Source organism: Callionymus lyra, chromosome 7 (genome assembly GCF_982586985.1).
Source record: "Callionymus lyra chromosome 7, fCalLyr1.hap1.1, whole genome shotgun sequence".
NCBI lineage: Eukaryota > Metazoa > Chordata > Actinopteri > Syngnathiformes > Callionymidae > Callionymus > Callionymus lyra.
The window spans coordinates 24,812,503-24,834,408 of NC_141824.1; the positions used below are offsets into that span (position 1 = coordinate 24,812,503).

The following is a 21,906-nucleotide window of genomic DNA, read 5'->3' on the forward strand; positions in this document are numbered from 1 at the left end:
AGATAATCAGATCAGAACACTTTTATTGCCTGAATTTGTAAACAGAACACAGGCCTTTTTGTGGCGATGGGAGAACAAAATAAAGGAATGAAAAATAATAAGAATAAATAATAAACATGTCATTGAATTGGTATATCAAATTGAATAATGATATAATAAAATCAAATGCATTTCTTTAAATTAACCTGCCCCAGCCAATTGAATACATCATGATCGTCGATGTGAAGTCTATCGACTATTTGATTCCTTGGTAATTCTATACAATAGTTATTGTTTATCAATATTACAACCGATTAAATCAATGCTTTTGTTTTGAAGGAGACAGTCCGGATTATCATCTGTTGTTATCGTGAGCGATGGCGATTGTTGGTGAGTTAGCGTAAAATCAGCGCTCAGGTATCGTAGAATATCACGCGAACCCATTTGGACTTTAAAAGGATGTAGTTTGGTATTTTACCCGGACCCGGTTCTACTGCCATGGACCAGAATCCAGACTGTTGCAGAGCGGAAACGATCGAACCTGCTACAGAGGAGCTGCACTAGCATGTATTCTGGAGAGAACCGCGCCGGGGACGTGAGGATGTGAGGTGAGTTTTTTGCAAATATATTAGAAATATATTAGAAAATTAACTAAATATGTATGAAATTCTAGCTGTCATAATCTATTAGGGCGATTTTTAGGACTATGACGAAAAACGAGGAAAGATGGCGGTGGAGGCGTGATCGCAAACCTTTTTAGTTTTAAACTAAAAAAAATGTTTCTCTCAACGTGAGAAATTCATTAAACGCAATATTACCTGTTTGACGTAGTTTTTGCCACAAATCAGAAAATAAACAGCTCACCCAGGTGGCGATATATTGCAACTTCATTCATCTAGTTTTCTCACGTTGACAAGTTGTTGTTTTTTACATCAAATGTATGTCACTTCATTTGGTGTTTAATTTTAAATTCATTATTACTCCATCCAATTAAAATGCAGTGTCATGATAATATAAACGATTATCAGTGCCAGAGAATATTTAAAGGTCAAATTAATATTTAAAATGTTGGAAACTTTAATTTATGTTCAATTAAATGTTGTTGAGTGTTTTTTTTAAAATTCTGATTCGATACTTGAATTCAATGATTTGTAAATTGAAAGCATGAATTTGTTTTCAAAATTCCATTTTTATTTTAAACATGAAGTTTGATTCTAATGCAAATAATAATAAAAAATATTTTATAAATTAAATATATTTTTATTCATCGTAACTCGTCTTTTACATTAAATTTAAAAATGCACTATTATACCAACATTGTTTTAAACCTTTATTTGAAGCAAACAAAATATTTCAATGTAAAAAAAATGAATGTGTTTTATGTTAAATTAAACAATTTAATACAAAAGTTTCCCACCGTCTTTTCTTCCTTCTTTCTTTCAACATTTACCTTAAATGCTGTCATAAATCTAAATCTTGTATAAATTAATTTTAAATTTTCTTTTCTCTTGTGTGTGTTTTGCAGAATGGAAACTCCTTATTTTAACACCAAAACAATGGGAACGTGACACTTTGGACCAATTTACTCTTCCCTGCTCGTCTAACAGGACTTGCCATGCGGGTCAGCCTTTGTCAGGGTCTTCTCACCGGGGCCATCGTCCTCAACCTCTTCATCCTCTACTTCGTGTCGAGGGCCCAGCAGCAGATGATGGAGAAGAGAAAGGAGCTTGGCCGGGGCTCAGGAAGGGCTGCTCTACCCGCCGCCGTCCTCGGTCCCGCAGGCGAGTCGGGGGTCATCAACGGGCACGACCGGGGTCCACGCGTGTCGGTACTTCTGAGGGAGTTTGAAAACTTTGAGAATTACGTTCCAGATGTAGCTGCTTCATTCTTAAGACTAAGACCGGAGCTTCCTTTCCTTGCTCTCGCGGATACGGTCCCGTACCCGCCGCTCCTGCTTCCCGATGGTGCTCGGCTTCTGGTTCTGACTCCCAGTCCGGACCAGCCCCCCCAGGCTCATAAACCGGAGTTTCATATCCAAACGGAATTTGTGCTTCTCGTGCCCGACGGGGTGGAGCTGGAGCAACCGCGAGCCATCGAGCGCTTGATCAAAGAGCTGGAAGGTGAGGGCGGAGGCCCCGTCAGGCTGGTAGCGGCCCCTGTGATGGTGAGGTCTGCTGTCCAGTGTCTCCACCTCAGGGTCAACCTGAGAGAGTGGACCGCCACGTACTCGCCCGCGGCTTCTGGAAGCAGCGGGAGCGTGTGCACGGCCCTGCGAGGAGACGCCGTGGTCCTCATCCGTACGGAGGACCTTTTCAACCTCTCGGTCCCTTTCAGCCGGCCGCTCTTCTCCTCGCTCTTCATCCAGACGTCCTTGAGAGGCTGGAAGGTCAAGCTCCTGGAGAGCCCTTGCTTCTCGACGAAACACCGGCCTCTCTTCAGCTCCGCTCACAACCAGTGGAAAGCTGACATGAGGCTGAAAGAGGCCACAGGGATGCTGATGAGGAGCTTCGGTCTCAAGAGGATCCTGCTGCCGGAAGGGAAGGAGCAGTGGTTCGGCTGCAACAAGGAGACCCCTCGCTGCTTCGGGACGGTGCTGGACGAAACGCCCGACTATCTTTACCTGGACCGCTGGACTCCTCCATGTTGCCTGCGTGCGCTCAGAGAAACCACTAAATATGTGATAAACATCCTGGAAAGCTCCGGCGTCCGTTACTGGCTGGAGGGAGGAACTCTTCTCGGCGCCGCCCGGCACCAGGACATCATCCCGTGGGACTACGACACCGACCTGGGGATCTACCTCGAGGACGTACCCAACTGCGATCACCTGAAGAACCTGGACGCCGGCTCTCTGGTGGACGCCAACGGCTACGTCTGGGAGCGCGCCATCGAGGCGGACTTCTTCAGAGTCCACTACAGCGAGACCAACCACATACACGTGGACCTCTGGCCCTTCTACCCCCGGAACGGCGTCATGACGAAGGACACGTGGATCGATCATAAGCAGGACGTTGAGTTCCCTGAGCATTTTCTTCAACCGCTTGTGCCGATGCAGTTCGCAGGCGTCACGGCCTACGGACCCAATAACCACCGGGCTTTCTTAGAACTCAAATACGGGGAGGGAGTCATCGAGAACCCCCAATATCCAAACCCTGCCAAAAAGAGACTGGATAAAAGCAAACTATGAGTCAAAACACACCGTGAAGACACACCATCTTCTATGTAGCCCATAATACTCTACCCTATTAACTTGAATTCTGAAGTGTTGTTGCATGTTTAGTGCTGTGATCAGTGTTACGGGTGAAAGTATCGACTGCTTTTTGTTTGTTCTTTCTTGCCGTCATGAGAGCATCATATACAGAAGGTGCCTTAAAGAGGCCGGTCAAGAAACAGACTTGAAACGAGACCACGAATGTGTCAAAACTGATTTTTTCGAAATAATGAACTTTTAAAGTGCAACTAATGTGAAACACCTGACTTACTTAAATGTTAAAGTCTTCCTCATGTGTTGACACTTGCATTAACACATTCGTTTCTCTTTAAAATGCAATGATTTCTTCATTTAGCACTGACAGTGAGGAGTTTTTAACTGATATTTTTGCACAAATATTTAAGTTGTTGTGAGTGTTGTACACAAAGGTTGAACTACAATGTCTTTTCAAATAAGAACGCTACATATTCACACATTAAACAATAACCTTGACTGACTGCGTGAATCGTTTTTATTTCTGGCCAAATCAAGTTCAAATTGAGTTACTTTGTGACACAGATCTGCATTTATCCGTCCATCTGTTTGTAAAATTAGTCTTTAATAGAAACTTTATCATCTTGAGCACGTGTCCAGGCCTGTGGGCCAAAAATGGTCCGCCAACCAATTTGTTATGTTATTGTTTGTGTGTACGTATTTGACAAAGACATGTCTCTAGTTCAACACTGCAGAAAACTGACCAGAAACTGTTTCCCTCAACTGAGGAAAAATCTCTAAACTTAGGAAAATGATGTCAGAACATGATCGGGAGCTTATAATTTAATGCATTTGTGTCTTCTCGTTTAAACTATTGTGACAGTTTATTTTCATGTCTTAACAAGAAGAAGCTGTCTCGCCTGCAGTTAATGCAAAACTCTGCAGCAAGAATTCTGACCCGCTCTAGTAGAAGAACTCACATTTCTTCGATCCTTAAAACTGGCTGCCAGTTTCTTTCAAGATCAATTTTAAAATTCTGGTTCTTACTTTCAGATCTATTCATGGTCAGGCTCCTTCTTACATCAGTGATCTGATCCAGCCTTACACCCCAGCTCGGGCTCTGAGGTCTGTGGATCAGAATCTACTGCTAGTTCCTGAACTTGCTTTCGGACCAGAGGAGAGAAATCCTTCCAGGCTGTTGCTCCTAAGCTTTGGAATGATCTTCCTCTCCCTCTGTGTTTGATGATCTACTGACTCCTTCAAGAAACATATTAAGACATTTTTATTTTTGCAGGCTTTTCCCTGATTTTCTGGGACTCCTGTCTGTCTGATGTGTTTTGATCTTTTAAAGTATATAATAACTGTGTATCGTTTGTGATGGTTAAAGCGCTTTTGGACCCTGGTATAGAAAGGCGCTTTAGAAATAACTATTAGTTACTTACATTTGTCATGTTGATATTGTTACTGATTGTTGAGATGCTAGTGTTTAAAATAAAGCAGGGAACAGAGACTAATAGAACTAATGGACGTATTTAGCAAAAAAGGACAAACACCTGGGGCACACTAAAAAATTGCAATTTTCTTTTCACAATACAGTATAAATATTCAACATTTTCTTTCAAATGATATCTTATTTTTTTAATCAGTTCTTATATGGGATATATTTTAAAAAAGTGTATAAAATAAGATTTCTTTTGATTTACGCCACTAGATGGCAGCAGTCGATATGTCCTTCTCGGCTAAAGGAGCAAATCGTCGCGCCAATGACTGAGTGCGAGAGGATACAATCAATGCAGTTATGACTTTGGCAAGAGTAATGTGGTCTGTAAATTTGGCAATGTGATTCAAGTACAGGATTGCAATATATTGCATTTTTATCCATGTATAATATGGTCTACCAGATTCTTGCCTATACACACCCCTAACAGAATTAGATTGAACCACCAATAAAAATAGATTTTGCCCCCCTGTATTGACACTCACAGAGGTTAAAGGTTTAATCACAACTAGTGCCTCTTATATTTAAATTCCGAAACACTGATGTCGAACTGAGCCCATTTGTGATCAACAATATTTTAATATTTTAAATGCTGAAAAGGGTATTGAATATTATCGAACAGATGTGGCAATAATACATATATACAATTCTAAATGGAGGGAACAATTTGCTTGACTTTACTATACTTACAGTACACTTGATGTATCAGCTGCTCCCAACGTGCCTTTTGAAGGATTAGAGATAAGAAGAAGAAACAACATAAAATAAGATTGTAATAACTTAGAAATGTGCCCTAATAATGTCCTTCTTCAAAGCAGAAAGATCTTTGAAAGTGCTATAAATATAGAAGTAGTATTTCACCGATTTGTCTTGACTCTGGAATTCATCATTCAAAGAAGAACTATTGAAAATAGGGCTTGTATCTTGCGTCTTTTATTCACATTTAAAGATGGTTTATTTTAACAGAAGTGGGTCAGTGAGAACTTGTCTTAAACACTAGGTGGCGCCCTACTGTAAACAGCCTGAACTCAAGCAGCCTTTAGCTAGTTATGAAAGCTGTATATTCAGTGTAGAGCAGAGTTCAAACGAGCAGTTGCAGAATTCTAAGAAGCCAATGTGATATAATAAATATGACTTATGGTGATGTTTTTCTCTAGTGTTTACGTCAAGCCGTGTATAAACAGTATTGTACATACAAGGCTCGGTATCAAGTCAGGGAGGTTACTTTGGGATGTGATCATTTAGGTTTGAAATAGAGCTTTCCCGTGTTGCAACGTCTGCGGATGTAATATAATATCGCGCTGATGGAATTCTTCTGCACTGCGCCAAGCGTGTGGAGGCACAGAAGAGATGAGAGGCATGCCTCGTGGCGCTTCACCACTGGTATACTTTTACCTCTTATTAACTGGAATATTAAACTACACAAGTTTTCTCGTCACACCATTGGTAAGATTTAGGCAAAGCTAAAAAATAAATATTTTACTTTTATAGTTTATATGTATCGTGAAGATCAGTCAAGACTGCCTTAAAAACAATCAATTTAGGGCCAGTGAGAAGATTTGTCACTTTGGGGGAACCTGGGATTAGAAGAGATTAAAGTGTTTTTTTTCTTTTCTTGTATTAAAAATTACTCACAAAGACCTCAAAAGTTAATTACTGCCTTCAAAATGACTAGAATTCTTCTCACCCAGGACGGTTCTGAAGGCATTAATAAAGCATACCCATGGATGCTGCTCATAATTCCATTGAGAGATTATAATAATCCGGCTTTTATCAAAGCGAAATATGGCATTAACAAAGAGCGTGACATAAAGGATAATGTGGCGAGTCAGTGTGAACAATGTAATTGACTTATTCACCTTACGCGAGTTCAATTACAGAGCAAAGAAAAGCGAACATCTTTAAGAAATAGTAAAGGCCTTTATTTTGGAACCTAAAGACAGTACTTCCCGGACATGAATTTTAGTAGAAACCTTTGCCAACTGTAACATACCAAAGCATACATTCACACATTAGAAAAACCAGAACGGAACAAGCCTACCGTGTAACTGTTAGGACATTAAATAGGAATGATAAAATTTGTACAAATATTGTGCCAGGTGAAATTTTAAGATAAGTGATGAGAATCAACGATGCTAAATCAGCGAATCGTTCACAATTAGTTAGATTCTTCAGGGCAACATCATGTAGAAATTCATATTTCATTAAACCCAAAAGAAAGTGGATGTAAAAATGAAATGAACTGTTGAAAAAATAAATATTTTCTGAAGCAGCAAAGTGATTTCAAATGCCAAAAAAGGGTAATTTTGTACAAATATCTACACACTGAAACAGCGATGTAATTAAATCATTTGTTTAAGACACAAAACTCAGACTTTGTCTTTTCGTGTTGTCACCACCATCACTCAAAAACACAAGCGGACTTGCTTAAGATAAAGCACACATTCTGGATGACTTTCAATATCCTCTCACTATTTTATTGCTACAATAAAACGCTACTTATAACCTGGTTTAAATGAAACGGAAAATATTCTTAGCGGTTACGTTGCAAAAATTGTGCTTATAAAACCATTTTGTTTGACATCATTTCATTCAAGCAGCTTTTTCTTCAAGTACAGTTTTGATCTTTTTTACTTGCCGTCTATAGGTTTTTGGTCTCGAGCATTTATATATCAAAACTTCCCTGGAAAAAAAGTATACATCCGAGGTCGCATTTTACCCGTCGATAAATAAAATTATCAGTGTGTTTGCGTGAAGAGGTTTCCAGGTTCAGGTTTGTAAAGATGCAGTAGAAAATAATATATTTTTGCTGTTTTGAATACAAATATCAGCCTCAAGTGTAGTAATTGTAGCAAAAGTCTTTGGTAAGATGTAGCACAAATATTCTTAAATCTGGCAAACACAAACTGACTGCAGCAACTTGTGTTGTAAAGGTTAGAGATAAAATTATACAAATAACCAGAACAGTTTTTTAAAAATATAAATACAAAATCTGTCAGTGAAGACAGGAGCAGTAAAATATTGTTGCTAACATTTGATTTAACGGACACATACTCGTCGTTTCCCCTTTACTTTCATGCACTCAATGTCCTTCAGACCTTGTCACAGTTTTTTCTACTTTCTTACTTAAGAAGTCCAAACAGCTGCTAGCTGGGAGTGTTACAACAAGACGTCAGCAGCCGTGTTACATGGACGACTCCTTGTCACCTGAGGAGTATGGATGCTTCTTCTCAATCAACGGGGAATGTTCGGGCGCCGCCTCGGACTCTCCGCCCTCCAACCTCACTTCGTTCAGCTCCTGGCCCTCGTCTTTTTTGGACATGCGGTCGGTGTAATGTTGCAGGAGTCCTGCTCCGAAAGCGTCACCTTCCACGTTTATTAAAGTGCAAGTACGATCGCTGAAAGAAAAAAGCATTTGTTCATGAAACAAATCTTAATCAAACCGAAGCCTCTTCAGCACTTACACAAGCCAGTCCACGGCCAGGATGAGCGAGATGTCATTGGTGGGCAGGCTGACGGCCTCCAGGATGATGGCGAGGGTCAACACGCCTCCAGCAGGAATACCTGCTGCTCCGACACTGGACGCTGTTGCTGTCACACTGAAGGAAACATTCAATTCAAAATCACTGAGGGAAATCATGATGGGTGTGAAAAAGTCATAAAGTAATACAAGAACAATTTGGTTGGGGACATTGTTTTGTTTTCCATACCCAAAGGGTTGACAAAAAAACTATAGTCATTGTAAAATTTTGTCAAAGGTGTCAAATTTTTGTTAAGGACCGCCACCTCTGAAGTTAAAACAAGAGAGGGCCAAAGTTGAAAAGTGACACCATACCAAGAGTAATTCATTTAAAAAAAGCCCCAATTACTTCAACACGAAATGATGGCCCTCTTCATGGACAGCATTTAGGACTTAGCCTCGGCTCTTTTCAGCTTTACTTTGTGGCATTTTCATTTGGCTCCTGAGATCTAACCTTTGTAAAATTTCAAAGGTTTTATTTTCACTATCGAAATGTTGAATATTACAGTTTGTAACAGGCGATGGGCCACATCTAATCTACTAACATGCCTGGGTTAAATTAGTTCCATGGATTAGTAATTTCTGAAACGTGTTCCATTTTGTATTAAGATGGTGTTTTCTAAGTAACATGAGTCTGGGGCTCTCATCAGTGTATCCATTATCATTTTAATAACTTGATACTTATACTTAACGTGTTGCTACTTTTATCACATCACTACTTTGGAATTTTTATCCTCAATAACTGCCGGAAAACTTCAAGTTATCCATGAGCACAAACATTTTAATATAATTACACCACCATTACCAATAATTACATTTTTCCTAAGAGGAACACTTGTATCATGAAACAGCTGACAAGTCTTCATTTTGAAAGAACACTAGATGATAATCTCAGTTTGAAAAATATTTCAGGTTTCATCGTATACTTGTAGTGCAGAGGCAATGATTATAAAACTGAGAGCACCATCTTGTGGTCTTTCAAAATGAAGCCATTGCATCATGATACATTATCAGCCGTTTCATGAAGCCCCATCAGCCCATCACTACTATTGAGCCATGTGATGGCAACACAATTCCTCAACCACACCTGAACTTTTAATAATTCTAAACAAACCATTATTCATCAAGTCCTGTTTTGCATCTACAGAACATGAATAGTTGGAGCTCAAATTAAAAAGGCACCAATAAACTATATAGATCCTAACAGTTCATTGTATTCAGTACTCTATAAAGCTTAAAAGTGTCTTACGTTAACTATAAAATGTTTATTTAGTTTATCTAGCAATTGTTAATTCAATTCAATTCCATTTTAAAGTGACATACAAGGAAATATCGACTGTGTTACTTACAGGATGGTAATGACTTGGACAAAGTTGAGGGAGACGTTATTCAGCTGTGCGATGAAGACTGCAGCCACACACTGGAAGAGGGCAGCACCGTCCATGTTGACTGTCGCTCCGATGGGCAGGATGAAGCGGCTGATTTGTTTGGAAACGCCGTTGTTTTCCTCCACACACTTCATCATCAGGGGGAGCGTGGCAGAGCTAAATGGGAGTCAGAGAAAAGTGTGTGAGTTGGCAGAGTGTGTGTGTATACATGGAAAATACCCATCTGTAGCAGCACTTCACCTGGAGCTTGTTCCAAAGGCGGTTGCCAGAGCGGTGAAGATGCCCCACAGGAATTTGTACGGATTCTTTCTTGTGAAGATGAAGTAGATGACCGGCAGCACCAGGAGCCCGTGAATCGCATGCCCCACAATGCAGCAGGCGATGTATTTTCCCAAGCTGGTGAAAAGCTTTGTGACGTCGTCCATTTCCACAATCTTGCTGGCCACAAGGAACATGATACCGATAGGGGCGTACCTTGAAGGTAGAAAAGGCAACATGGTCCATCTTTTGCTCAAACATTTCTTTTGTGTGTGTGGTCCGTCACAAAATGCGAGACACTGAACCCATCCCTTATATGTACTAGGTTGGATTTGAAGCATAACGTGGCATACATAGTGTTTAAACTAGGCCAATTTTCTTGAATATAGGGCGACTTTAATTTTCTTTAAGAATAAAAAAAACAACGCTGTGGTACACGGTGCCCAAAAATGTGTAAAAATGTTATAGTACGACTTTGGCCAACTTCAAACCGAAAAGCTCTAACATCATTACTCTTCTCTAGAAGTTTGATTGCACCAAACATGGTGTCCCTTCTTACCACATGATCCATGAGACCAGCACCATGGTGGCTTCGTTGAACGAGTTGAAGAACTTGATCAGGATCTCTCCTTCCTCTCCCAATTTTCTCAGAGCAATCCCGAAAACGATGGCGAAAACCACCAGACCAAGGATGTTCATCGCGTCTTGGTCGACTCCAAACGGCACCTAGGAAGGCAGACCTTTAACATTCAGGAAATTCTCATAAAACCAATAGACTTTTTTTTTTTTAAAGTCACCTTTTCCACGGTGATGTTTGTTCCATTTCTGGTAACCAGCTTGTAGCTGGTACCGTACTGCAAATACAAAAGCATGGTGGTGTTAAAAATCATTTTCTTGGTCATTAACCAGCAACCTGGAGCAATATATGGTTTAAACTGAATAACACAAGGGGCTAAAATATTTTTTAAATGCATGTCATGGGCCGAACAAAATGAATATTTACTTTCTGGAACAGGAAGTATTAGTCTGATTATATTGTCTTTTCCTTTTTGGAGGTTCAATCCATCTTAATCATCTTCACATTTGTCATCCTTTCACAAACAAATGTCAATATCAGTTTGACTGTAATTGAAAGTGTAATCATAGACATCAATAATCTCTGTTCCTTATCCTATACACCTTCATAAGGAACACATTTAAAACAAATCAACTACAGTGGACTGAATTTGGCCACCAAGTTTGACACATGCCGGTGGTTTACAGACAGTAGCTCCGACACAGACACAAGAAGCATGGTTAGAAGGGCCAGACTTCAAGACGTGATATCAGAAACATTGCTGGTAAGAGAAGAACAAGTTGTGGAGGGATTAAAAAAGTTGTTAAACCAGCAAAGAAATTAAGGGCTTCAGAGCGGAAGGAAGACTCCTGTGCTCCATGTTTAAGAGTAGTCTTAAAACATTCCTTTCTTGTACAAGCCTATAATTAGGACTGAATCAGGCTCAGTGTTTTTGGTTTCTCGTGAAAAACCAAGATTTTGCTCACAAAACATCAGAAAAACGAGACACTCACCGATTGAAAAGCTGCCGAAACCAAGTTGGAAGGAAAGATGTTCCTGCAATGATGGAAACAATCTTTAGGTCATTGCATGATAATCGGATACAAAAGTTTTGTCTTTTAGCTTCTTGTTGCGTCACCAGCTCCTTTGCGAGTGTTTAAAGGCTCCTTAAGGTCAACGTCATCTTTTGTCAGAATCACAAGGTCGATCATGTGAGAATAGTTAAGAATATAACAATTAATCACGCCTTCAACCGGGACATCCCTTCTCGTCGGACCGAGGCTTCAAACCTCATTACAGACTTGTGTCTGTACTTTATACCAGTGTAGTTCAAATGGTTAAACATTAGTGCACACAGTTTATTTTTGACAGACAACCTCGGGATTAAGGATCACATGGTAGCTGCCAAATTGAAGATGGTTAGTTTATCATTATTTCAAGGCTTGGGTAACTTGACCTAGTTTCTCTGCAACAGCGAGTCCAAATCAGTCAATTCTCATTTTATTCTTGGTCTCTTCCAACCACAAAAATTGTTTTTTACACAATTTAGAATATTCTGACGACCAGAACCGCCATGTTCAATTGCTCACTTATTATACAATTTTTTTTTAACAACATTTGAAGCTGGAACTTGAACACACAATCTATTTAAATTGGATTAATTTTGATTGAACAAGACCTTTTGACAAACATGCCAATTGATTAACCAAGATCTAGATCACGGGACCCAAACTTGCGACCGCAGGGCATTTGTTGCACATTCTGCCGCCCTTCATTAATTGTCTAAATTAGGAGTGCAGGCGGAACAAGGAACTACATTTTTGTCAGATGAACATCAGATGCCTAAGGAATAGAAACAGCCACAAAAAACATAATTTATATAACTTTAACTATAGAGTATTTTCTTCTAAACATTGGGCAAATGGACAAATTGACCAAACCCACAGTAAAACAACTAAAAAAAAAAACTATGAAAAAAGGAAATATAAATCAAATTTCTCAAAGAAATTCAGAAAAAAATGGCTGAAAAATAAACAAGTCATAGCCCATACTTCACAAGAATTGACCTCTGGTGGCCCCCCTACCAATTTTATTCAAGCCCCTGATCTGGATCCAAACTAACTTGAACTCACTGTGTCCAAGTCCTTTTTAGTTTATATCACTTCACTACATCACTAGACAAAGACTGCTGTGGTCACGGCTTTATGTTTAGTTTGAGTGAGATTATTTTTCGTTCATTGATCGATGACTTCCTGGCGCAGCCTCCAGGACTTCGTGTCCAGGAAATGACATCAAGACGTAACAAGACCGTCAAGTGCTCAGAACAAACACAAAGCAGGAGATAAGAACTGTCAACACGGATACACACAGATGGCTTTAGTTCTGTGCCAAAAAAAAAAAAACGCACACTGTGTGTACAGTAGGTGCGACAATGACAATAGCCACACAGAGAACTCTGGCCTGGATCTGTTTTCACGCTTTGCCAAGCAGCAGCAGCAGCAGCAGCAGGGGCAGTCAGTCCAGCTCCATCTCTGTTGTCCCGACTCAGCAGGACTATGACTCTTGTAATGAGGCACACGAGATCCTTATCCTTATCAATTAACATGTTAAAAAAAACCTTGTGAAAGTAAGTGCAAATGTGATGGCCCAACATTCTGCTCTTTTATTTACCAAAAAAAAGTATTTAGCTATTAAAATTATCCTTTAAAACTAACTCTATATTGCAATTAAATGGGTATTTGGTGTGTACAGAGATAATAATAATAATAATGTAGTATATGATGCATGTATATGGATATCTGCTTACTAGAAAGGCGCTATATAAATAGATTATTATTATTATTATTATTATTATTATATTGTACAATTCTGAGTTCGGGGGCAGGAGTGGAGTGAAAGTATCTGGATGTTCTGTTCTATGTTAGTCTTTGTATCCTTTGTTATTTTTCTTTGATCTATGTTCTTTATCTTTAGACTTAGATTGTATAATCTTCTCTTTATTTCTCTTTGTTGTCTTTTTATTTTTATTTATTTTTTATGAAAAATTGCTGTATTTTCTGTGGCTATCTTTTTACTTTTTCTTCTTTCTTTTTTTTTTGTGTGTACAAATAATTATTGTTACTAAAATAAACGTTAGGCTCTCAAGGAAGTATTAAGACACGCTATTAAAAGGATGAAACGCGAACTGTCCCCTGACATTATTGCATAAAGTGATATCCACGTGTTCTAATAATAACATGTCAAAAAAGAACACACGGAAATTACTATAATAACTATTCAAATCTTCGAGACTCAAAGAACTTCTCAGGTTACAACTGTAAATGTAACACATTCTTCACCAACATTTATGTCGATCCTATAGAACAAAACACACAAAATATAAAAACATTTCCCGCGAGCACATGTTCCGTCCAGACGCGGAAGCTACAACTTTATAAACTAGTTTCTAACTAAATACAAATTCTTTAAATATCTCTCAGCCCAGAACCGGTTCAGCGACTTCCTTCCCTCTATGGGCTGGTCTGATTGGAAACGCTTCATCGCTCGGAAAGATCCGTGTGTGGCTCTGTTTTTTGGAACACGTGTCTTTTCCATCCACACCGGCCAGAAACTCCACCGTCGGTACGTTGACCGTGGTGCGTTCAGGGACCTGTCATCCCAGCTCTCTGGGTCAATGGAGCGTCTGTCCTGAGGACGGTTCTGCTGACGCAACTTCTCTAGTAGTTGCAGCATGTCACTAACAAACCTGACTGAAGTTTTAAACTCACCTGATCAAGTCCAGGAACGAGTCCACGACCTCTTTAGTCTCCGGGACGCTGTCCCCCAGACCGGGCACTTTGGGCTTCTCCATGGACACGGATCCGGGTTTGATGATGACCGCCATGATGACCCCGATGGACGAGGCGATGAGGGTGGTGATGAGGAAGAACAGCATGGCCCAGCCGCCCAGCTTGCCCAGGGACTTGGGGTCCAGACTGGCGGCCCCGGACACCAGGCTGCAGACCACCAGCGGGATGATGATCATCTTCAGGAGGCGGATCAGAAGCTCGCCCGGGAACCCGATGTACAGGACCTGGGTGTAGCTGAGGGACGCGTTCCGCACCGCCAGGCCGATGATGACCCCGACGATGACCCCGGCCACGGTAAGGATCACCAGCAGGTTGGACTTGACGATCCGCTTCAGGCGCTCCGGCAGCGGCTCCGGACTCTTGACGGCGGGGGTCAGCCCGTTGGACATGGGCTCCCCGTTGGGCTTCTTCTCGCATTCGATGTTATCTGCCATGGTTTCTGTGGAGTCCCGGGTCTGTGGCGTGTCTGTGGAGCTCGGGTTCCACGCGCGCGCTGCTCTCGGTTCGTCGGCGACACTAAAGTCGAGCCTCGGCGTGTCAGGGGCTCAAATAAGCGCGTGACGTCACGCATGGGCGGCGCGTACGACGCTCAAGTCTCACTAAACCTTGAACGTTTTTGCTTTTTTTTATGATGCATTTAAGCGTTTTTATTAACCGTTAAAGTCACATTTAAGGTACTATGACTAATGGAACGTTACGGAAAAACATTTGCTTTATTACTAATTTATTTAAGCGTTTTTTTTATTTCAATCTACGTCCAATTCCCTTTGGTTGATTTTCTATTCTCACTATAGTAAGAAATTTACTATATATTTACAAATTTTAAGTGTTCTTTTTTTGTTCATTTGAGCGTGTAATGTTGCGTCATCAGCGCATGGCAGCAAGGAGCCTTTGATGTGATAAAGTCTACTTCCTACATGTCATCATCCAGTGAACCTTCTATAAAACTCTTAAAGGAACTTAGACTCAAAGGCTCATTTAATTCATTAATAAAAGCTCATCAAAACTGCCTTTTGAATTTGGAGTTAATTTTTCAAATGTTTGCTTCTTTTTTAATGTATTAATGATGTTGTAAACATATGTTGTAAGTTGTAAAAACTATCATTACTCATTCAAGATTTTTTGATACACCCAAGTAAGAAAAGACAAGGTGTGGTGGTAATTTAACCTCAGGGTATTTAATTATCATGATAGCACTATTAATTTAAATGTTAAATGAACTATTAAAAATTCAGCAACTAGTTTGGAATGCAAGTCGTGAAGTTAAACGTGAACTGTGATCCAGTATTGACATTTACCTATTTTTAAGTTTAGTGGAGTGATCTAGCCAAAGACACAGCTTTATACTTAGTTAATTGAATATAATTTTAGATGAACAATTCATTTTGTCAATATGAAGAGGCAGACTTTACTTATGCTAAATATACATTATAAATGATTTCAAGAGGCTAGAAACATTTTATTTTTTGTTTAAAAGGCAATTATTTTTACTCTCCCATTACAATTTCTAACCGATTATTTTCAGAAATTATTTCTTTTGTACATGTAAGGAATATATAAACATATTTAAATGTATTTTTTAAAAACAATTTTATATTAAAAGTCAATCATTGTTAGATAAAAGTTACATTTAAGGTAGTATGACGATTGGAACGCTACAGACAAACATTTGCTTTATTACTCATTTATTTCATTTTTTTTTTAATTTCAATCTACGTTGGATTCTTCAATTTTAGATTCCCTTTGGTTGATTTGCTATTCTCACTATAGTAAAAACACATCTAAGTGTTCTTTTTTTTTGTTCATTTAGAGCGTGTAATGTTGCATCATAAGAGCATGGCAGCAAGGAGTCTTAGATGTGATGAAGTCTACTTCCTACATGTCATCATCCAGTGAACCTTCTGTAAACCTTTACCGATCACAGGAACTTAGACTCAAAGGCTGATTTGACTCATTCATATAAGCTCATCAAAGCTTCCTTTTGAACTTTAGTTAATTTTTCAAATGTTTGCTTCTGTTTTAAATTATTAATTATGTTTTAAACATATGTTGTGAATTGTAAAAACTATCATTACTCATTCAAGATTTTTTTGGTGTTTCTCTATTTAGTCCAAAAAGTAGTTTCTAAGATAATCACAAAGAACATGAGCTTTTAAATCAACTTTTTCTTTTTAATCATATGGATGTTTTGGGAGATTGAAATTAACATATTAAGACATATATATGCTTTTGACACACCCAAGTAAGAAAAGAAAAGGTGTGGTGGTAATTTAACCTCAAGGTATTTAATTATCATGATAGCACTATTAATTACTTTACTTATGCTAAATATATATTATCAATGATTTCAAGGGGCTAGAAAAACTTAATTTTTTGTTTAAAAGGCAATTATTTTCACTCTCCCAGTTCAATCTGCACATTTACTCTGTGTGTCTAAAAAGACACAATAATTTCTAACCAATTATTTTTACAAATGATTCTTTTTTACCTTTAAGGAATACATAAACATATTTAAACGATTTAAAAAACACATTTTTACATTAAAAGTCAATCCTTGTTAGATTGCTGCTGTGTTAAACTGATGTTGGTTTTTGGATTTTTTGATTGTTAGTCTCACACCTTTATCTGATATCCAGGAAGCTACCAATGGTGTCAATAATCACTTAGATTAGATTAGATTAGATTAAGGGTAAACTAGCTCTACTCTGAATTCTTGTCTCACATATTTTCCTCTCAATGCTCGTCCATAGTTAAGATGTGAATCAGAGACTTTCTAACCACAAACATCTTAAACTTGTTGAACAGTCATTAAATGATTTTCTTTACAAACTGAAGCAATCATTCTAGGGAACCATCACATTTGACTGAAGCACATGTTCCAGTTTAACCTGAGAATGTTTGCATAGAACCAAGGATGGATGCTGAGCCGACGCAGCTGTTGTTCCTGCCACCGATCTTTGAAGTCGTATCCCTCTTTCTGTGTTTATTTGTTCTTTTCCCAACAACCACTTCATCAAGGGATTCTGTGATTGTTGGGATGTGGAAATCCAAGGGTGCTCCATGTGAAACATAAGCATTTTAATAACATTGGTTCACATCTGGAGGGTTGTGGCGACACAAGGGTGATTGTCGGGGAACTGCTCTGTCATTATGATGGACCATTAAAGCCGGTGATGAGGAGGAGGTATCACTTTAAAGTCATTTACTTCAGGATGAAGCTCTTTTATGGTAGTGATTTTTGTTTTTTGTTATTCTTATTTCTGAAACTTATATTTATAGCTAATCTTTTGCTTTCTAACAACCACCATTTGAGCACATTTAAAGATAGAGATAGATAGATACTTTATTCATCTCCTTAGTAAAAAGCTCTACAAAACCCGGCTGGATATTTTATGGCTCTCAATAGTATAAAAATGTGTTAAATTGTAACCTAAGCTAACCTAATTAAAGGCTTGTGAATTACTTAAGGTATGTTTGATTATCAAAATCCATCCATCCTACCTACCTACCTACCTACCTACCTACCTACCTACCTACCTACCCACCTGCCTACCTACTTACCAACATACCTATCAAACTACCTACCCACCTACCTACCTACTTACCAACGTACCTACCTAACTACCTACCTACCTACCTACCTACCTACCCGTCTGTTCGTCCATCCATCTAACTGACTGGCTAGCTATCCTTCTATTTCTAAAATCTATCTGTTCTATGAGAAATGACAAATAGGTCACAAGAAGGCTAATAATAATAATAACTGGCCTGATGTTGGAAGGATTTGTGTTACTTATAAAAGACTTAAAAGCAATAAATTATTATTTTAATGCAGAGAGGGAAGAGCACTGGTTGCCTAGAAAGACCTTGAAAAACTCCTACAAAAGCCCTTCTTGTCTCCAATCATAATGAAATATGTGTGCAGGGGTCCAGGAAAGTCTGTGTAAAATTACCCTCGAACAATAATCCACAGCATTGTTATCATTCCCCCCGCTGGTAGAAATTTGTGGGAAAATCACCGTTCACTCGTCGGAGTGCCCACAGGACCAGGACTGCTGACAGTCGGCCCCTCTCTGTTCTAACCTTGTTTTCTCAAGCTTATTCTTTGTTCCCTCTCATCGTGTGAATGATTGAAGGAGTCAGTGTTATTCTGTGAAACACTGTTTTCCCCCCACCCTCGGGTCTCAATAGTTAAACTCACAGGCACACTGGAGCAGAGAGTTTTTCTAGAGAAGGCCCCATCTATGAAAACACAGTGAACCTGTTCCATACATTCTGTTATTCTGTTATTCTTAAGACGAGACATGACTTTTCAGGGTTTAAATGAAAGAAGTCATTCAACACCACAATAGGAAGTAATGTGGCTGCAATACAGCAGGAAGTTTGCAGGTTTCATGTTTTATCGTTATGTGTAAGAAGAGTTTCATTCAAAGTTGCTTCAGCTCTTAGTAAAAAAAAGAAAGTTTGGCAGTGGATACACCTGGTAATGTTCCAGACCTCGAGGCTTCGTCAAAGCAGATAAGTGAGCCGACAGCTCATCACATCTGATCAAGTTCATTGCGAAAGAAATGTTAATCTTCAGAAGCTGCCGGTCTATATTCCCATTTTGAAAAGTAGTTTCTTACTTGAACATCTGAGTAAAATTGCAGCTATAACAACCAGATTAACTACTTTTAAAAATATATTCTCAAAATTCTGGGTGACAATGTTTTCAAAGAAATTAAATGTATGGATTGAGAGATTAAAATGAAGCTATTAAGACTGCAGGCTGTGACACACCTAAGCAAAACCAAACAGGAGAAGAAACTGTGTAATTTGGTAATAAATAAACCACAACCTATTTCATTTCGTAATTATAACTTAAATGTGAAATGAAACATGAATAATGCCATCAACTATATGTGTCCTATTATCCCATAATGCACCTGTGACAAATGTATTTATTGCCTGCTGCTGTTTCTGGACTGAACCAAATATACTGCTGCTTTCCTTCGGGTCTTTATCCTCGTGTTTTGTTCACCCAACAAACATTGTGTGCACAGCTGCCTTTCTTTCAATCAATACATACATACATTAGTAATTAATGTATTCTAGTACTCTCTCTAATGCACTCCTCTTTATTTTCCATTTACAACGTCCTCAATTAAACTTCTTTCAATTTCAATCATCGTCATTTTTTTTTTCATTTAAGGTCTTTATTGTGTTTATTAATGTTGAAACTGAATTTTCAAACAACAGAATTACCTTTCAATATTCAATTATTTAATTACACTATTGCTGATTGAATGCAATAGTTCGATGTTAAGACAAAAATTAAATCAATTTTAGAAAAATCGAAGGTTTAAAATTCGAAATTCAACCATTCAATATTCTGATGGCACTGACATGATTTTATACTTTCTTACTTTGTTTTTCCACCTGTTTCTTTTTCACTCAACTAACCCTGTATGATCAGGTGTAAAAACTTAACATAATAAATTAAATTAGATAAGGCACATTCCTAATGATTTAAGATATTCTGTTTATTTTCCGATGGTAAAAAAGTAAAACAACACAAACATCGCACACCACACACATTTTGCAAACATTTTTTTAGCAAGGATAAAAATATATAAACTTATTTAAAATACACAATAATAAAATATTATATCTAAAATAACCAGCAATTACAGAAACACAAATCAGTAGCATCATCAGATGATCCAAGCGAACACTTACTGATCAAATGTATCATTTTAAATGTTGTTTCGAGGTGAAGCTCCTCTATATGTGACATTTCTTTCCATGATGTCACTGGGAAAGTGTTTGGAACACATACCATGTGTCCACACGTGTGAACTATGGTCTCTCCAGGAATGTTGTGAACAATAAAAAGTATTTTAAAATGATTTGCTTTCCATTTTCAGATCGTTCCGAGCCACCTTGACTTTGTCAGTGGACTGGGCTTCACTGTTCGAGCAGGCAAGGAGATCTTTCTGTCACATGACTTCTGGAATGAGGACAAGGAGAAAAAACAAAAGGCAAAAACAAAGCAGGTGTCTCAGATAACAGCAGCGCAACGGAGAAGCACAGGAGAGGAAAGGTTGAGGCTGCAGGGATATCTTTCTTTGAGGAGTTCTTTAAACAATTGTTGCGCAACAGCATCAATGGAAATCAACGGCTTTGTTTGTTCTGCCATCATTTTCTCCAACTATCGTGACATTGCGTTTTCAATTCACGAATATGAATTGGAGTGGAAAAATGCTGACTCATGATGAACATCATGTATACATTACAGAGGTTTGTTGTGAAGTGATTCTTGCTTAGCTTTTTTCACCCAGACACTGTACTATCAGCAGATAACCTCGTCTGACCTGATTTACACGGGTTATCTCACGTGCATTCACAAACATCCTCCCGGATTCCTTCTCTCAACACTTAAGTCTCTTCTTTCTTATTAAGCTGTAAAACAAGTTTTTACAAACCTTTTTCACCAAAACTATTGTATTATATAATTACATTGTTATGTTTATGTTATACCATATATATATATATATATATATATATATATATATATATATCATCATCATTTTTGTTGTATCAAACCGCAAACAATTGTATTTTTGTTTAAATTTGCTTAGCTGTAATGCTAACTATCATTAGCTCAACAGAATATTACAATCATTTAAGCAACACATTCAGGGAAAGTAAAGTGTGCCCTGAATGATTCATTTTTATCACAATACAAAATACAATAAAAAGATTGTAGCAATAAACATGTAATCAATTGAAACATCATTATCGCTGTAGGAACATTACCTCTGAAAATCAGTAGCCATGATGAGATAAAGTCCATCTTATCTGCCGGCATAATAGAGCGTTTGTTTAGCCGAATCTTTAACATGGAAGTGACTGTTGGGCTTATCAAGCCCAGTGTGAAGAACACAATCTACTAATGATTACTACTTACATTACTTCCTAATAGATTGTGTGTTAATTGACATAAAGGTTGGCAATCTAAAACTCAATCAAAATATTATTTGCATGTAATCCAATGATTTGTTTCTGTAATTCTGAGCTCAAAAGTCAAGAGAACTCTTATCGACCCAAGACAGTTTTAATATACTGACTTTAATTTTTCTAGGATGCTACAATCCACAGATTCATACTCATTGGTTATACCATGAAACTCAAAATGAAGTTATGGAGCCAGGGCCCTCAGTTATAAAGATCCTCGGCTGTGGGACCAAAATTACTCGCCTCAGTTGAGAGGGAAGATATCCTCTCTACATTCCTAAAACTCTCCTTTTAACAAAGCCTTGAGTGAACTTTGTATTCCATTACCAATCTGAATACACCAACAAAGAATTGGGAAATTGTGTTTATGCCCCCCCCCCCCCCCGTAATTTGGAGTGCTACCTTGGATAAGACCCAGCAATAAATAATATCTATGAAATAGTGACTTTTAGTACTCTCTTAACCCTTTAGTACGCTCTAAAGTCTTGTATCCGAGGTTTGTAAATTGTACTATCTGCACTTTGTCCGAGATGCCATTAAAACATGCTGAATCGAGACAGGAAACAATGAACGTGGATACTCATGCATTCAAGGATTGTGCAGTTTTCCCAGATTATTTGCTGACAGTGTCATAAGACGGAGTGACTGAATGAAAGGCAATATATTTATATATATATATATA

At 38.4% G+C, this 21,906-nt stretch overlaps 2 protein-coding genes across 3 annotated transcripts; one reads left to right on the forward strand and one right to left on the reverse strand.

The window, feature by feature from the left end:
* Positions 1-379: 379 nt before the first annotated feature.
* Positions 380-3,672, forward strand: fkrp (fukutin related protein). 2 transcript variants are annotated; one of them, XM_087796358.1, is made up of 2 exons: positions 380-587; positions 1,505-3,672. In XM_087796358.1, the coding sequence occupies exon 2, from the start codon at positions 1,595-1,597 to the stop codon at positions 3,161-3,163; it is 1,569 nt and encodes a 522-aa protein (XP_087652484.1). In that variant the 5' UTR covers positions 380-587; positions 1,505-1,594; the 3' UTR covers positions 3,164-3,672. The 2 variants fall into 2 exon arrangements, with proteins under 2 accessions (XP_087652484.1, XP_087652485.1); XM_087796359.1 differs by having other exon boundaries at positions 380-582.
* A 2,886-nt stretch (positions 3,673-6,558) lies between these two features.
* On the reverse strand, positions 6,559-14,756 carry slc1a5 (solute carrier family 1 member 5). The gene is made up of 8 exons (XM_087795140.1): positions 14,148-14,756; positions 11,394-11,436; positions 10,622-10,678; positions 10,384-10,550; positions 9,807-10,040; positions 9,528-9,722; positions 8,123-8,257; positions 6,559-8,056 (listed from the first exon to the last, which is right to left on the reverse strand). Exons 1-8 carry the CDS (start codon positions 14,660-14,662, stop codon positions 7,843-7,845), a joined length of 1,560 nt encoding a protein of 519 aa, XP_087651266.1. The 5' UTR covers positions 14,663-14,756; the 3' UTR covers positions 6,559-7,842.
* Positions 14,757-21,906: the final 7,150 nt, after the last annotated feature.

What these genes read in the sequence shown, in the direction of transcription:
- fkrp (XM_087796358.1), top strand. Translation starts at nt 1,595, where the DNA reads ATGCGGGTCAGCCTTTGTCAGGGTCTTCTCACCGGGGCCATCGTCCTC.
- slc1a5 (XM_087795140.1), bottom strand. Translation starts at nt 14,662, where the DNA reads ATGGCAGATAACATCGAATGCGAGAAGAAGCCCAACGGGGAGCCCATG. An exon ending in CTGGTCTCATGGATCATGTG is followed by an intron (nt 10,041 to 10,383) that starts GTAAGAAGGGAC and finishes TCTACCTTCAAG; the next exon opens with GTACGCCCCTATCGGTATCA. An exon ending in GTCCAAGTCATTACCATCCT is followed by an intron (nt 8,258 to 9,527) that starts GTAAGTAACACA and finishes TGTTTCCTTCAG; the next exon opens with TGTGACAGCAACAGCGTCCA.